General features: G+C 35.8%; 1 protein-coding gene across 6 annotated transcripts in view; it reads right to left on the bottom strand.

The window, feature by feature from the left end:
* Nucleotides 1–18161, bottom strand: part of AGTPBP1 (ATP/GTP binding carboxypeptidase 1) — a 62278-nt gene that overhangs the window by 17006 nt on the left and 27111 nt on the right. For all 6 annotated transcript variants that reach the window (XR_009115973.1, XR_009115974.1, XM_058044639.1 and 3 more), the window contains exons 14-25: nucleotides 17801–17917; nucleotides 16493–17205; nucleotides 12981–13064; nucleotides 12636–12722; nucleotides 12402–12550; nucleotides 10891–10978; nucleotides 10043–10187; nucleotides 7190–7343; nucleotides 6249–6429; nucleotides 4774–4903; nucleotides 4283–4414; nucleotides 2441–2617 (exon numbers count right to left, since the gene is read on the bottom strand). Coding sequence is in view for 4 of the 6 variants with exons in the window: in XM_058044639.1 (XP_057900622.1) it covers nucleotides 2441–2617; nucleotides 4283–4414; nucleotides 4774–4903; nucleotides 6249–6429; nucleotides 7190–7343; nucleotides 10043–10187; nucleotides 10891–10978; nucleotides 12402–12550; nucleotides 12636–12722; nucleotides 12981–13064; nucleotides 16493–17205; nucleotides 17801–17917 (2157 nt within the window). In the remaining 2 variants the exon portion in view is untranslated. The remainder of the gene's footprint in view (nucleotides 1–2440; nucleotides 2618–4282; nucleotides 4415–4773; nucleotides 4904–6248; nucleotides 6430–7189; nucleotides 7344–10042; nucleotides 10188–10890; nucleotides 10979–12401; nucleotides 12551–12635; nucleotides 12723–12980; nucleotides 13065–16492; nucleotides 17206–17800; nucleotides 17918–18161) is intronic.

Genomic DNA, 18161 nt, shown 5'->3' with positions numbered 1-18161 from the left:
GGAAAACAGACATATAAAGATTTGTAGAAGTCAATTGGTCAGTAAAATATCATGTAGATCTTCTGATTTCTTATTCAGCAGAGGTTACAAAGACATAATCATTTCTGAGAACTCAAATTCTAAAGACTGAAAAATCTTAGTTACTGAGAGATTTGTTAACCAAATCCTTATTTCCTGAAGTCTTCTCTTTATGAGCGTTGTAAGACTGCCAGATAACAAAACCTTTTCAATTAACTTAAAAGTCAAGCAATACTTTCTAATGTATTAATCTTCAATCAGCAAAGTGGCTTGAATCATTGAAGACATTGTTATTTTGTCTGGCATCTACATTATGCTCCATAGTAGATCCTGGAGAATTATTTCACCTGAAAGTTTGTTTTTCCATATTCTGAATCACAGATGACTGACCTATACTTGCAGCACTTACTGTCAGCAGACTACAAAGATTCCATATGATCAGCTCAAAGAACTTTGCTTCCAGAGACAACTCTAACACCAGAGATCCTAAATAGAGGTAAGACTCGCTAACTTCCGCTCAACAGCTTCTTGGCCGGAAATAGTCTAGATTCATCATTGTCCAAATAAAATAAATTAGAATAAAAAGAAAAATTATGTTCATCTTGGCAAAGACTCAGTATTTCTTCCACAAAGAACCAAATTGTTAAGTAATCTTTTTCATGCTTTGAACAAAATTCAGCAAGGATGCTCAACCACAATAAGACTAGCAAAGCATTTCAGACCTTTATGTTTCAATCCCTCAGATCTGAACTCTCATGTCCTTTAGGATGGGAAGTAGGAGGGAAGGGAATTTCTATAGTTCAACTTCTCTCTGTTTTGAAATAACATATTTTGACATATGTAATCTAATTTATACTGTAAGTGTATTGACAGACTTACTGGCCCTACTCCTTCCACAAAATAAATCTCAAATAAACCAAATAAATCTAAAAAAAACCAAACAACACAACAAAAGCGCCCACAAAAACCTTGGGCTTAAGCCTTTTCATCTTTTTCATCTTCTCACTGCAGAAATGCAGCTCTTCGATAAGTACAGTCACCTTGACTTTTTAGATATATTTTCTTAATAAGTCTGAGCATTATCATAGTGAGAAAAAATTAAGAATCTTCCTGTATATTCAGAAGATGACTAAGTGCTCACAAATTGCTTTACTCCATAAAATGAATGGCAGAAGAGTAATTTAGTCTCATCAGTTAGTTTACATACATAAAGGAATGCTCTTCCCTTGAGTAAATGACTCTTCCACAAAATTCAGCCATTTTCTCTTTCCTTACTGAAGAACAGCTTTGGAGGTTTAAGCATCTTGAAAGTTTGTCCACAAAGCATCTTCAATTCACTTTTCTGAAGTACTTCCTGCAGCAACACTGCTAAAGCTGTGCGGGTCCATGTCTAAGAATATTTTCAAAATTTAAAAATAAGCAAATTGGATGAGCTATCTTTTTTTAAAGCTCTATAATGAGCTTTATCATCTGAGGAATATTCTGACAACAGCAGGAATGCATCTGTTGTTAATTGACAAAATGTAGTGCTTACAGGCCTACTGAAATTCTCCACAAAACATCTGCCTTCCTACTCTATAGGGATATAAGCACAGATGTTGGAGCATACATTAACATACTAAATATACTAAATATATCTTGTTCAACTCTTTTTTTTTTTTTGTTTCTGTCCCACTCAGCCTTCTGATCCTCTTTCTGTCAAGCACCTTATTTGAGGCTTGTGGTCATTTTCTTGATTAGGATGCCTAAACTCAACTTTCAAACAGAGGAAATCCACTCCTTCCATGCATGGTGTTTTGCAGTGAGACACTACCAACAGAGTCAGTCACCTTTTGTTTTCAGGTATGCAGCCCTGTTAACACTTTTCAAGGAGAGAAAATTAAAACAAATTTTACTTCAAGAAGCCACACAGCTATGTGAGTTCAGAGATGATGTGTAATTTGTAGTGCTAGTAAGCCTGTATGAAAGTGGTTCAGTTTGTAAGCCTGTTTCCCCAGCTATATAGGAAAATTCTGTAAGGGACGATGCTAAACATCTGTTGAAGAACCATGATCTGCCTTGGTGAAGTCTGAAATTGCCAAATGTAAAGGAAATTTTTATTATAGTATTGGCATATACTACTACCCAATCCTAATAATCCGTTGGGCAGAATAGTTCGGGTTTTTTTTAACTGCATGCATACACATGTGCTACAAGCAATGATTAATATTAATCTTGTTAAAACAGCCATAAGCATAATTGCTATGCAACCTACAAAGCTGAAAATTGTATCATTTCATCCTAACATTAGCATACTCAGACCTTGAAAGTTTTCAAAAGCCTAAAGCAAGCAAGAATTGAGCAAGCAGGGTTACAGAAGAAGATACCAATGCAAAGGGAAGAAATTAAAAAGTAAGAAATATTATCTGATGTATCCTCTTACTTTATACTTGCCCTGGTCACATCCACATAATGTGCTTTCCATTGTGTAGCTCCTTTGTACTCCTATCTCTCTCCAGACAACAACTCGTGCTGTAGATTCCTTGGACTTTTCCACTACAAAGCTGCAGCTACCCATGCAGAATGCAGGGGCAGTGTGACTCAAGATCTTGGGGAGTGCCTGCAGGACAGCAATTTGAAAAACAAACAGTCATTCTTTTATTTCCCATATCGATGGAGGTGAAAAGGGACCATGTAATCACAAACCTTTACCAGAAAATTTGGTGCAGTTTGCATTAAAAAAATAAGAAAGAAACAATTCTCCATCTTGAGTTTTCAAAACTCAGTGTGTTCAAGTAATAGTGTCTTCAGGCCTTTTCCTAGTTTTTAAAATCCCTTTTTTCAGGTTCAGTCACTAAAATTGTTAGTCATGTGGATAAGGATCAGGATACAGGACACATTAAATACAGAATTCTCCAGCTAATCACCATCCCTCCTAACTCACCAAGCTAAGTTTGCTCAAATTAAGTGTACCACATACTCCATGTAAGTATTTAATTCAACTGCAGATTGTTTCAGAAATCCCATTTACAGACCTAACAAAAGCAATATTTTGTTAACACATAAAATTCATTTGTATTAGCAAAGCACTAAGTGCATATTTCACTTCAAGCATGTGAATCAAAGTTCAGTTCTGTTTACATGACAGTTTCAGTGAAAAGGTCACACAAATATACATATTTGACTATTGCTAAATGACTGTTCTTTCCAGTTTTTATTTGTGTCAGTTAAGATGAAACACATGACTGCTTCAAATTTATTATTTCAGTAGTAATACATAACCCATTAGTGCAGGCTTTCCCAAATACTTTCGTCCGCCTTTTTGAAAATGAAATGCTTTTTCCAACAGCCCTTATTGACTACTGTCTTTTGTGCACTACAGTAGTGCACACTGAAGTGACAAAACCCCACATACATGTGTCAAGAGTAGCAGACATGATTTGCATCTGGCTCAATATCCAGGAAATCACACAAGAAAATCAAGAAGCCATAGGTTTTGGTTTTTTTGGGTTTTTTTTTTTAGTGAGGGAGATTTAAAGAGAAAAAAATAACCAAAAAGCATCTATACTCAAGGATGCATAACAAGTGTTTCAACATGCATTCACATGCTTTTGAAGTTTAACTCTGAATCTTTAAAAAAACCAGAGCCTGCACACCTATAGGTAACACAGGTTTGCAGTTCCCATGAGGCAGCAATGGAGGGAGACACACAGAAGAAACAGATAACACTCCAAGAACCACATAATTCTCTAAATTTTTTGCCTTTTTCAAAGCTTATACAATGCGGAGGATGTGTTTGTGCAAGTTTATTATATATACCTAATTATGGGCACATCTTAACTACACATCCATATATAAAGGAATAAATTAAAAGGTATCTTGCATATTTCCATATACAAAAATAAGTATCTCTCAGAACAATCCAGTTTTTTTGCCTTGTTGCTAGAATATTGTTTGCCATGCCTCAATGACTTGTTTTTCAATCTAGCAATTATAAATGCACAGAAGCAAATTTTCCATCTATTTTCTATAAAAGTAATATTAAACACAAAAAAAAGTAAATATTGGTGTAAAGAAACAGAAAAAAATAAAGCACTCTATGTATAATGTTTAAAGCTTCATGAAGTGTACTTTGAAGTACACTCACAAACTAAACAGAGGTGATTTTAAATAAGTCTGCTTATGCTACAGAGTCATTATTTGCACAGGATAGGATCAGGATACTATTTGAAAAGGATGTTCCAAACCCACACCAAATAAAAGGTACAAAAAAGGTCAAACTCACCCTGTAAGCAGGGTCTTCCATCAGGTCACAAGAGGCAGCATTAACACTTGTATGCCACATTGTCTCTTTGATGCTGCAGCCATACATAAATACATTCTTTTTACGAGAATGACCATGATAATCACAGTAGACCTATAATAAATAATTTGGCAAAATAAACTCAAGGCATATGGAATCAAAATTTTAAGAAAGTAACAGAAAGACAATTTTTTTATTAGTACTGTTGAACGTTCCAAAGAATTAAGCAACACAATCCCTTGTATAATTAACTCTCATTAAGACAAAAAGTGTGTGATTCATCTAAGGAAGGTTTAACCTTCTAGCCTAGCCAATGTAACAGATTTACATCTACAGGTTTGCAGAAGACCAGTTCTCCAAGTCAAATTTAAGTGTGACATGGTTTACAAAACCATTTCAAAATGTTTAATTTATAGACTAGCTACATAGACAAAGTTAAAAAAATTCAGAATTGCTTACACACACATACTTACCAAAGGCAAACGTTTTATAGCAGCCAGATATTGCAGTAACCCTTTAGCATGGTAAATAGTGGGATGCAGATCTGGATTTGGATTTTGCCACTGTCTGTTTAAATCTTCTCCACTTAAAGAGCAACGGTGGCTATTGTGGGGGGGTGGAAAAACGCATGATGTAGTCCGTATTATCATACTTTTAAATAAGCCTCCCCCCCCACCTCAAGTTTTCCTCATCAACACTGCTTCTTTGGAAGGAGTCTGGCAAGAAATAAACTTCAATTTTCTAACATGCCAAATAATAGAAATGTTTGTGGTGCTTTAAGCTATGTTACAGAAACTCTAAAAATAAATTAGAAGTAGCCTCTTAGATGAAGCCAAATGTAATATTACTTATTTGCTGTTGAAACTGAAGGCTTACAATTCTACCCAAATTCTAGTTCAAAATCAGTAATTTCATACATATGGTCTCTTTACAATTTGGTGTCTTCAGTAATTTAAAGACTAATGTCAACTAGAAATCTAATACTTGAAATGTGCAGTTGTTAGGAGATAAGGAGCTGTGAGAAAAACAAGGACAAAAAAAAACTGAAACAACCCAGGAAACAAAAAGATCATCTCTGTATTCAGTCAGCTATCAGCAAGAACTTTAAAACTTGCAGGATTTCATGATCATGCAGACATCTTCACTACATTTGCCTTTAGACTGTGTCTGCTGGGGCAGCCTTCTTAATTGTCCCTGTATCCTGAATTATTTAATTACAAGTATTCTAATATATACATTCTTTCACATATATAAAGACAAGGTTCTAATGAAATCTATTATTAGTTATACTTTTATTATTTTGTTCACAAAACCTTTTAAAATAGTACCTATATTAGATGAATGGAAACTGTAATTTCACCATTGCAAAATTTCCTGCAACCAAGTAAATGTAAACTGCTCAATGTTTACTCATAGCAGTTTCAACAAGTTCTGAAATACCCCTTATATTTATTAAGAAAAGTGTTGAAATAACTACTATTAATAACTTCAATCAAACCAGGATACTCTATTACCCTCTCTCTTGTACACCTATTAACTTCCCAGCTTTTAAAAAAAATTATGCAAAAGACTTCCTTAAATATAAGGCACTTCCTTTTTTTTATGCACACCATGAACTTGTTTAGCTTTTTCTAAATGCAGGTCTGATCTCATAAAACTCCTAGAGAAATCCAAGACAGAGAGACAATTAAAATTTCATGTCAAATTGCATAGGAATGATTATCATCCATGAACAACTGGAAATATTTTTGTAAAACTGAAATTTGTCAAGGAATGTAACTGCCTTTTAAGAAGCCAAAAATCCTAGCAATATTGCAAGTATTGCTTTTTTATCACATTACATATTGCATTTGCACTTTTGCAGGATCAGTTTAGATTATTTCTTTTTAAATATTGATGTAAAGAATTAGAGTACAGGTTAAATATTTGTGATTAAATATATGCTTACTTTCCATTGATGACACCATCTGGATTGAGCATGGGAATAATTTTGAAAATATAAGATTCCCGTAAAGACTGTGCATTTGGACTATTGCTCATAAGGTATTCCAGTGTTCCCTTCATAACCCAGCTTGCATTAGTCTCTCCAGGATGCACACGAGCAGACAGGAATATATAAGGACGATTCCCTAAAAGAGATATCCACAGAAATTGCAAAATATGATTTAAGCTAAGTAAACAGTTTGTTGATTAGAAAAAGAGCCAATAGCCCACTGCATTTATAACAACACAAAAACATTTGTAAGTTGAGTGTTACTAAGTATGGGTATTATTGATAGAGCTTGCCACAACATTTTTGAAAGGACTGCTAATTACAAAACTATCTCAATGGAGCTTTAAATTTGATCCGACAATTACACAACCAATTTGAGGTGGCAGTTATGATTCAACTTTCATTACTTTTTTCCCAATAGCCAAGAAAAATACTGAGGTGGACAAACAAATCAGGAAACAGCAAAAGCTCAATTCAAATCACAATAGCTAGATATTAGTTTTATGAAAGACTTTTTTGACAACCTAAAAACCTCATCATTTTAAGAAAAAAGTTACTTGTCCAGTATTGTTTTCCAAGAAGTGCTGTCTGCAAAATGGAATGTACAAACCTAGCAGCAAAAATTTAAAATACATTAATATATACTCTTACATATATATACACTATATATACTCTTACTCTTACAGATATTTATATCTTTATTTCACTACCACAATTAAGTATTATTAAATACAAAACAAATCCTGAATGCTGATGCCTCTCAGCTTCATGAAATTTATTAACCTTATTTTACATTGCTATTTTTACACTGCATAGTAGTTAAGACTAATTTTTTTTTCTACAAATACCTAGTTTTACATTATTTTCAGTTGATAAGAAAGAAGAGTTATACTTACTGAACTGATAGATATGTTCATAGTAATTGGACTCTGGCATGGCTGTAATAGTGACTAATGGACAGCTGTTGCCAGCCAGGGTCTTACAGAGAACATCATGACGAAAATATATCTGTTGAGGGTTGTGCATAGATTCCAGCTTCCTAAGATGCATCTTCATACCAAAAATAATGAAAAAATACTTCAAATTCTTTGCAGTCACATATGACAGCGTATTTCAAAGGTACTATTTAACAGATCTTTCTTTTAGATGTTCTAAACAATATACAAGTTTCCAGGATAATTTTGACCATGAAATACCACTTTCTACATCTCTGACTGATTGAATACTTCTCTTTACAGAGTCTGGCTTTCCAACTGCTTTGAGAAAGAGGAAGGAAAAGAGGGTAAATTATTGTACACAGATGGTACTATAAAGGTATATGGAAGGTAAGAACCTCTCCTTCATTAAGGTTATCTGATCAGGGACCTTTATGCTGCAAAAAGAGGTAGTAAGTAAAGGAAGAACCAATACATGCGAACAGAGAGCTGAGATGTAATGGAAACCATAGCAAAGACCAGTCACCAGTCTCTCTTTGAACAGGTCATTAAGAACCTACAGACAATGACTTGGAGAGAGTCGCCTGATAAACAAGCAGAATGGGGTAATTTGGGGCATTCAAGAGGGGGGTGTGGTACCATACAAACAAAACTCAAGCACCTGATTCCTACAGTGTGCCCTTAGCCATCTCTGCGCAGCCTTACTCTCTACCCTGTGCATCCAAGTGCTATGTGGACTTGTGCAACTAAAAGGACAGGTGTAAGTCAATTTGGGGTCAACAGCTGGAATGCACAAGGGTCTCAGCAGCAGAAGCTGGAGAAGCCAACCTCTTGGGAGCATCTCTGTGGGTACCACAGGCTATGTGTCCCAGGTCCCAGCTACTGCTGGAATCAAAGCAGACTCCAGCAGCTGGAGCTGTAAGCACTCTTCACTCAGTGGTGTCAGCAAAGAAGCAAGGGGATGTCTCACGGCCGGTAACTGCAATGGGTAAAGGTGTTGGTGTCCAACCACTGAGGCAAGGACAGTGTGTCCATCAAAACACATCTGATGGGACAATTAGTGTTGAGTTTCTCAGTGACAACACCTGAAGCAGGAAAATGGGTTGCACGACCATGTGCCTGGTAACAGCTGTTAGGGATTGGGTGGGGGGGAAGCATACACATTTTCCCTGTAGCCTGTAGTGGCGGCACATGAGAAACTTGCTAGTAAACTTCAAGGTAAACTACCCAGACAGTATGGGCCCCAGTCAAGGGAGGGGTATCTAGCAAGCAGACAGTCCACGCTGGCATCTGGGCAGGGACACAAGTGCAGAATGTCTCTGAGATGAGTGTGCAAGTGCAAGCATCTGTTTGCTAGTGAGCATCAGGCTGGACTAGTCTGCAAACTGGAGGCCTGCACAGCAGGTAAGAGAGACCTGGGACTGAGGCAGAGCTATGGCACAGACGGGCCATGCCAGTGCTCCACAAACATATTTCTAATTCTAGAGAGCAGGCCAGCTTGTACTTTTTCTAGTGAACAGCATTCCACACCAACTGCAGAGGATGGGGTGTCTGTACCTGCTGTGCAAATCACTGTAGTGTTACACAGGGGTGTGCCTTGTCTGTGCCAGTCTGCGCAGCCAGCCCTGCCCAGCAGGAGTAGGCATGCACAAGTATGTGTGCATAAGTCTCTTTCTCTCCCTGGGATACATACTCAGACTTGCTAGTGAATATATAAGCAAACAGGAAAGCAGGAGCCATGTCCATCAGCCTGGGACAGAGATCCCAGGTACCTTGGTTGGCCTCCACCAGTTGGGCAGGAGGAACCTCCAGGACCAGGAGCTGCTGGAAGCAGCAGTTGCTTATGACAGCTCTTAACAGGTACCTCTTTCAAAAGCTGGCATAGTTTAAAAGTGAAAAGTTGCATTTAAAGCTGCATTTAAAGACTGCCCACTGAATCCTCTGCTTTGCTTTTATTGCTGTAACAGAGGAAAACAAGAGACATTCTAGCCAAATGAATTTTGTTTAGCATTAAAAGGCTCAGAAGACTTATTTAGGCAATTCATACATCTAAAAAGATCTCTAATTATCTTAGTTACAGCTGCTTTAGTTATCAAAAAGTATACGTAGAACAACAGGATATAAGTCATTTAACACAAATATTCCATCAAATTAGCATGGTTTCACTCAATTATTACTGAATCAAAGAAAGCATAAGGTGGAAAGGGATGAGAGTGGGCCATCTGGTCCAACCTCCCTGTTTTAAGCAGGGCCAGGGCCATCTTATAGCACATTGCACAGGATTGTGTCCAGACAATCCCTTGAATTCCCCAAGGATGGAGATTCCCCAAACTCTCCTTGCAATCTGTTCCAGGGCTTGGTCACCTGCACAGTAGTGAAATTCCTTCCCATGTTCAGGTGGAACTTCCTGTGCATCAGTAAGCGCCAGTTCCCTCTGGTCCCAGTTCTTAGCACCACCAAGGAGAGCCTGGCTCCATCCTCTTGACAACCCTGCTTCAGATACTTCCAGAGGTTCCCTCTCAGTCATCTCTGCTCAAGGTCTTTCTTGAGAGATGCTCCAGTCACATAATCATCTTTTGATACCCAGGAAACCCACTAAGCCTGTAAGCATCAATTTTATTTTTCCTGGGACTGTTCATTAGAACAACCTATACATTTTGTCAATCTAAATACTAATATTATGAAAATTCTCCCTTGAAAGGAGCATTTTGAACTTCAAAAAAAAAAAAAGAAACTAAATTAATTCAGTCACTAATGCAATATATTACACTAATATTATAAGTATTCATTTATGCAATAGATACAGCTTCTCACCTTTAAAGTTGAGTATGTATATGGATAATGGTAAGCAAAGTAGCATACATCTTCTTTGTGTTGGAAAGTCACAGTGAATGTAATTGTGTAATAGGATTTTCCTTTCTGGCCTCCAGCAGCAATTGAACTTCTTGAAAAGTGATTCCTAAATCAAAAAATGAAGGTAATACACACATTAGAGTAATTCTTTTTCATACTATTTATTCTTCTGAACATACATTCTAAGAGTCAGAAGGACTTTCAGTGACTGTATTTCTCTCCTATGTACATACAGGTTAAATACAGGTTCCCACCAACTTTAAAGATACTTTATTATAACAGTGATACACACATTCATTTACATTGATAAAAGGTGAGCAAACAAAAACAAGCAACAAAATAAAACACAAAACCAGAAAAAGTAAGCAAGCAAAGAGCTACCAACCAAGAAGGATTACATATTGATATGCTGCACCATCTGATCCTGGGTTTTAGAACTCCTCTACAATAATTCCACCACAGATTACAGAAGGCTCATCACAAGGACTATGAGACCAGCATTATTGGAAGTTACTTATAAAATTTCAAGTAAGCATACATCTATACATTTCCTTAAAAGCTTCCCAGAAACAGTGTCCAATTTCTAAGAAAAGTATAAAATATTAATTAAGTGGTGTGCTTACAAAATGAGACCTTGTATATTTCTATCACACATACTACTCTCGGTAGTGACTCAGAAAAAAACCCCTTTTCACAACAGAGTAACAGAACAATTAAATGCAGAAAAAAGAACTTCTGCTCAAAAACTGTACCTCATGTTAATCTTCAGTGGAAGATTTGCTGTATGTTTGGTCTGTGTGTGTACTTACTTGTAGTAACAAATATCTGTCCCAACACGAGTCCAACACGGTCGACAACGCAGTGCTTCCTGAACAGAATACATGAGGGGCTGCATACCTGAAAGAAGAAATGCATCTCACTTTAATCCTTACCATTAAACAGAAACTTATTAGCAGAAACTTATTAACATCACCACTTACACACAAGTCCACAAATTACTTATTCACTCACTATATAAGTGTATTTTCATTAATATCTGGGTATTGTACTGTGTGCTTTTTAAACCAGATGACAAAATATTGCTGATTTTCAGAAAATAACAACTAAAGAAAAGAGCAAGACTTGTGGAAGACCACAACTGAATGTTTAAATGAAAGCTGAGGTTTGCATGAAAGCAAAGCATGATTACAAGCAGTGTTCAGTTCCACTCCATCCAACTCATACTATGAAAAGGCATCACAGAGTACACAAAAAATTGATGCTATCAATTATTCATGTAAATAACTGAAAAATAACTGATATTTCAGGACAATTTTTTTAACAAGTAACTCTTTAAAGTCTATTTTTTGATAGTATACTTACATTGAATACTTAATATGAAGTTAGAGGAGAAAAAATACATACTAATTGAGTATAATTTATTTATAATCTAATTATTAGCCAACCACACTGACTGATTCAATCAGTGTATTAAAAAATCAAAAGAAATTATTAAGTATGCACAACATAAAAAAAAAACTAACCTGACTGATAAGGATTAGTAAGTAACTTAATACCATCTTATTACTGGTCAAACTACCTAGTGTTCTGAGACTTTATCAGTGTGGAGGAAAGTGTACAACAAAGGAGAATACAGTATTATTTGGTAACATAATTTTGAAGCTCGAGGTGGGAGGAGGAATTTTTTCCTTCTTAAAGGACAAATTTCAGAACATATATCAGGAAAAAACAGTTTTAAGCTGAGTGACATACACACTCCCAGATAAGAGGAAGAAAGGTGTTTTCAGCCATTTGTAAACGTTTGAATGAGGCACACAATGCAAACACTACTTAATATAGATAGTGATGTTCATTTAAGAACCCCAGTATTTCAAAGCAGATTTACTTTTCCTTACCATCAATAAGACAAGTTTTGGAAACTCCACTTACGTTCACATCTACCCCTATGCAGAAATGGATTAAGGATGACAACTGTTGTTCTTATTGATGTGAGTGAATCAACAGGCTTTGTTGCTGTCCTCCCCTGCACAATGGTCCTAAGACAATTGTAGTTGCAGCTCCCACTAAATTTCTTCTGCTTCTGCCTCACTTACAACAAAACTTTATTTAAAAAACTGACAGCCCTTGGTTTAAGATGCATTTCTTCTTTTTAACCACAGCTATCAAAACATTTTCTAGCAATACTATTAAAATAAAGAATTTAAACTGACAACATGAATACTGCTAATCCTGTGGAGGAGGGAAGGAAACAGCTGAGGTAACTCAGCCACAGGTATTTTTTTTAGATATTTCTTCTCAAAGAATGGGAAACATATCTTACCATAGTTGAACTGACTGTTTGACTTTTCACAGTTAATGATGTTAAACCGGTAACCAATGCCAGTTTTCATTCCACTGACTTCAAAGTAGAACCACTGATGATAATGATTGCTGTTTATATCTGAGTTCAGAATTAGATCATATTCATTTCTGAAAATTAGCAAAAAAGACCAATGACCATAAAAAGCAGAAATAAAAGGCCTAAACCATGAAAAGTAGAGTTGAAAGATCTTACTTTCTGATCTGAATAACTTTGCGCAGGTTTCCAGATTCAAACTTGGAATTAAACTTCAGAACATCTGCCTCCTCTGGTACAGAAAAGCTATGAGTAGAAAAAGGGACCAAAAGGAATAAAACAAACTTAGCTAAACCAAATACCTTTATTTTAGTCCTCACTTGTCAATTCAGAAACTATTTTGATCCTTCCTCCAAATACAGCCCAGATAGCAAAAGCACTGTTATGTCAGATCAAACTTTGTACGAAATCTGCTGTAAATATTATGAGTCACATCACAGAGAAAGCAGAACTGGAGTATTAGAGTATTACTTGAATATTGTTTACAGAAAGGTAGAAACTTACCTCGAATTATCAAGGTCATACACAACTTTATCTATAATGTCATTTTGATGAATCAGCCTTTCAATATCTTGACAGATTTTTGTCCTAAAAAAGAAAAGCAGAGTTCTCACTTAAATTGTCATTTATCATTTCCAATCACAAAAGAGGAATTGCCTCATAGAGGAAAACTAATGGAATTGACATGAAGACAGGGTACAGTTCAGACAGACCTCAGCTTCACTGCCACTTATACGCGCAAAGTCAAGGTGTACTAAAGTTTAAACACCTGCATTCAGAGCTGCCTGAATCCAGTATTTGTATCTGAGGGACCGAGTTTTCATTCACACAACTCACTAGGTTTTATCTGAAGGAAAAATTGCAGTTTCACTTTATAATAGAAGCAGAAATTACTCAAACATTACTTATGTTAATGCTTTAACACATGACAACACTTGATAACATTAGTAACTTAAATGAATCCTACTATAACCAAAATTAAAGAGTTTTAGGGAGTAGCTTGTACAGTGAGTGTGTTAGTGAACTAGCTTTTCACCTCTAGAGATCAAAGTTCATTTATTGACTACGTAACAAACAAGAAAGAATTTGGGGATGCCAGCCAAATATGAGGTGTGTGCTTATCCAGATCATAAAACCATTGCACGACTGGCAGTATCTAGGTCCTGGCTTGGAAAAGTAAGAATGTGCTGCAGTTCAAGCATGAAAACTAGTGGCAGAGCTGTGTGGAAAAGCTTGCACAGCACCTGCAATAAGAAGAAAAGGAGGTAGATTAACAATGAAGAATACAGAAACAGAATGGTAAAGTACATTCAGGCTGGAAATTCTCAATTGAATTAAAATAAATTCTCTTAACAAATGAGAAACAGAAGGTAAATGCACAACTCTAGCACATTGCATTAAATCGAAATTAACTGAAAAAGGAAAGAAGTCACAAGTTCAAGTTCATCTGACAATATTGTGACAAGGCTGACTCACCAGAATCCACCTGAATAGGTTCAGCTCAGGAAAGATTCACAGATTTTTGACCTTACACTTGATCTTAGAAAACTCATTTGATCTTGGCATGCCTCAGCTCTAAAATGCCCTAACACCTCCTAAAATCACAGTTTTGCCAAGACAAAATCCATCAATGAAAATCCATTGTAAGTATTTTATAAATAATAACATCATTTAAATACCATTATAATTACCAGTGTAGATGAAAGCAAAGAAGATGCTCATGAGAATGTATTCAAGATGCTCAGGAGAATGAGAAGTAGTAGCAGACATTTTCATGTTCCAAAAAATGAAGATAAACTATTTAAAGAAAATTCAAGGAAAAAGAAATCTAGAACCAACACTGTTGATGTGAGCCCCGTGCTTAGAGACTACTCCTTTGAGGATCCTGCTGATTAGAAAACACTAAAATGTATGGAAAAAAACCCCAACCCAACTAAATTTTTAAGGAATAGAAATGCCCAAATTTATAGGGTATTTTACTATATAATAATTTTCTTCCTAAAAAGACAGAGTATAAAACACTTCAACTATAATCAATAGAAATTATCCTAACAGTAATACATTGGTGAGACATTTGGTGGTAATTACATGCTACTAAATTTAAAAGAGAAAGAAAAAGCACTCCAAAGCACAAATTCAAAAACATTTAATGTCCTGGCACATTGCAAGAGTAAAAAAAGCCCTAAATCTTACATTGTTCTAATAAAAATAAGAAGAAAATCCATTAGGTCACACCTTAGACCCCACACAACATTTTCTCAAATTACTTGGATAGATTAAAACAACTATTTATTTTCTAAGTAAGATGTACCCAATGAGGAGTGACTAAGTGCTTACAGGACACAGAACATAAATCACACTGACTATCAAGAGTTAGGACACAGCTTTGTAAGACTTAAAAGCTTTTCCATATCCCTTACCAAACAATTTTTACAATCTGCTATAAACTATGAAAGCATGAAAAGATTATTATACCCTTTTTAAACAAGTTATCAGAAGATTTTTATGTTGCAATAACAAGATTGAGTTGTTTGTAGAAAATGGAATTCTTAAAACAGTTTTCCTTAAAAAACTGTTGCATGATTTTGATTCAAATTTAGCCATATTACCTGGTATTTCATTCTTGTTCCCACAAGAACTCAAAAAGTTACTTTCAACATAAAAAATACAACAAAAATAGAACATTTCAAGTCAAAATATACCTTAAAATTATCTTCATAATCTAGAAATCACCCTTGTGTACAATCGTACAAGGTTTATTTTTCCAGTGTTATATATCTAACAATGAGACAAATTGTATCTGACTTCACTCAATTTTTTTATTCAGGGAAATTCAGAATTATTAATTACTACAAAAACATACATAAGGATTTGCAAGATTTGCTTAAATGCAATTCTTAGGTGATTCCTGACTCAATACTATCTCCCTTCTAAATCAGCTGAATCTAGCCAATAAATAATCTGCTGGGGAAGATTCTCCTCCTTCAACACTGAATAATATGTTCATTTTGCCATTAGTGTTCCAGAACTTGTCATTTCACTACAAAGATCACTTTTTTGTTACTTGTGTAAAACAGCTGAAGGATTTTCATTCAACCAGCTAAAGACACTTAATCTCTTAATCATTTTAATATCTAAATATAAATAAAAAGAAACTCATTAAGTTGGTTATAGTTATGAGTATAAAGATGAAGGCACTCAGTCCCATAATTTTTTAGGCAAGTGGCAAGGTCTCATAGCTCTACATGTTCTGCTAGCGTACTCACATGTCTTTACAGTAACTCACTATGTAATATTACCTAGCTTTTCATAGCACTTTTGCAAATCATTCTGAAAAATATCATCACTCTTCATCATCTTCTATTATCTCTCAGTGAAGAAATAAAAGGGTGTGTTGATATGTTTTTGTTGTATGTCATTCTGCAGGACCTAACTCAAAGTGGATCTTCTGCATTTGTTAAGTCTAAATTCCCTTATACTATGAACACTAAAGCAAAACACTTTAATGTATTAATTTTTTAACTATTTCCACTATGTTTACCTGAAAGACAGATTTTTAGTTCAGCAGAGAAAAGAGGTGAAGAATCTTTTCAGTTATTAACTGCCATATCTTTGCTAAGACCTGAAAGGAGCACTCAGGTGAGGATTTTTTAGTTTGGTTCTGGTGGGTTTTGTAGGTTGGCTTGTTATTTTGCGAACTGCAAGATTCACATGGGAAATGAGGGGAAGCCAGAAAGGGAAAATATAAACTGAATTTCATATTTAGAAACTGAATTCCAGAATTAGCAATTACAGAACCAGACTGTGTTCCTCTTTATGGCTCTGCGCTGATCAACACATACTCACCTACCTTCAAACTGCTTTTCACTGGAAACAGTTTTAGATGCCCAAGTAAATAGTGCAACATTGATTGTTAATCACGGCCATAGCTAGGGCTGGGTGGGACCTCTGGAGATCATCCGGCTAATCTCATCCTAAACACTGTTTCCAAGTGTTCGGTAACTCTAGTAACTCACCTCTGCACTCCATATCGCCGTTCCAGAATAGGTTCCTTAAATGGGGGTGGAATATGTCCAAAATAATCTGGATAGGCCACTTCTGAGTATTCCGGAATAGATTTTGTGTTCTTCACCATTTCAAGATAAAGATCACAGTCATGAACTGGTGATACCTCAGAAACTTGAAGCGCAGCATGTTCTCCTGATGAACTAGATCTGGAATCCTCCTCCTCCTCTGAATCCACTCCAGTGCAGCAGAGTTTTCCCAGCTGGACAGATGATCCTTCAAAGAGACTACCTCCACAGGGTGCAACGTGCTCACAAGGTTTACTAGAAGCAAGTGTGGTAATGCCAGCTTTGTTTTCCTTCTCTATTACACACCCTGTACCAGAATATTGATCATTTTTTGCACTGTTCTGGAGACTGATTCTGTCCAAGCCTTTCACAATTTCGTGGCTTAGACACTGGGATGATGGAAGCATGTTTCTTTGATCATTTTGCTGATGTAAACTACCACCTTTCACGCTATCTTTCTTTGGTAGTTCCAGAAACACTGGCCTTCTATTGCATTCCTCTGTCAATAAAGGACTGCACTCCTTTAAAGCAACTCCTTTTGTTGATGGGTTTGCTACAGCAGAGTGCTCCTCACTGGCTGTAGGAACAACAATAGGTCCACTCAAATTTGCATCAGGTACAAAAGGCTTTGGTTCCTTGGAAACTAAGTCCCATTCCTTAAAAAACAAAGGTGAAAAAAATAATTTAAAAATTATTAACAAAAAAAGTAAACAGTTCTTAAGTTTCATGTACATTAGGAACACTTGTCTTTCCTTGTTTTAAATGTAATTAAAAGGTGACAGCTGTTATAAGGCATAGGAGCAATGAAGTTTGTCTTTTACAAAAAGGCTTTAAAGCAATAACGAGCAGCTCATTAAAAACAAAGTATAAAGTCAATGCAATTGCCTGGATATTTTAACTACTTATTTTAAGTAGGTGTACAGCATTTGAGGAGATGTCTAATACAATTAAGCACTCTCAGGAATCTCACATCCTTCTTCTCTATTTTCCTTTCTGCTGTATACAATAATCAGTCATCAGAAAGAAAACAGTTTTCTTTACGGCTACTCAAAGTTCCCCCTTCTCAGTAAGACTGAAGCAACCATAACACCTAACTAAATAACCTACGATAAAGTACTCCCATATGTAGGTCCAGAACTGCAGACTCCTGATTCTTGCCTAGAAGAACTATCCACCCAAAAAAGAACATCAAAGTATATTCCAGAGTCAACCTGACATGGCCAGAAATGTCCTGGGAAAAATATACTTTACCTGAAAGTTTTCTGAAAGTTCTGGGAAAAATTGCTCATACATTTTCAGTTCTTCTATAGATCTTCCCAGCTCCTGTCTAGGTTTCAGTTTATTAATATCAGTCTCAATATCATCATTCTGAAAGATCACCAGAACAAATTAATCTTGCATCCAAAATTAATGATGTTCTACAACATTAATCTGAAACATTCACCTTTACTCTTGACAGCCATGCTTTAAAAGATAAAATACCACTCTTTTAAAAGCAGCTGAACCGCAGCCTTCACCATGAAGATTTAGACTGCTCAGTATTATTAGTATGCCTAAGCCTCTATTTCAACAGCAATATTGCAAACATCTCAATTTTCTTGCTTTCATCCAA

Source organism: Melospiza georgiana, chromosome Z (genome assembly GCF_028018845.1).
Source record: "Melospiza georgiana isolate bMelGeo1 chromosome Z, bMelGeo1.pri, whole genome shotgun sequence".
Lineage (NCBI taxonomy): Eukaryota > Metazoa > Chordata > Aves > Passeriformes > Passerellidae > Melospiza > Melospiza georgiana.
Note: the sequence above shows the minus strand (reverse complement) of the source record. Positions and strands in the feature narration are given on the sequence as shown.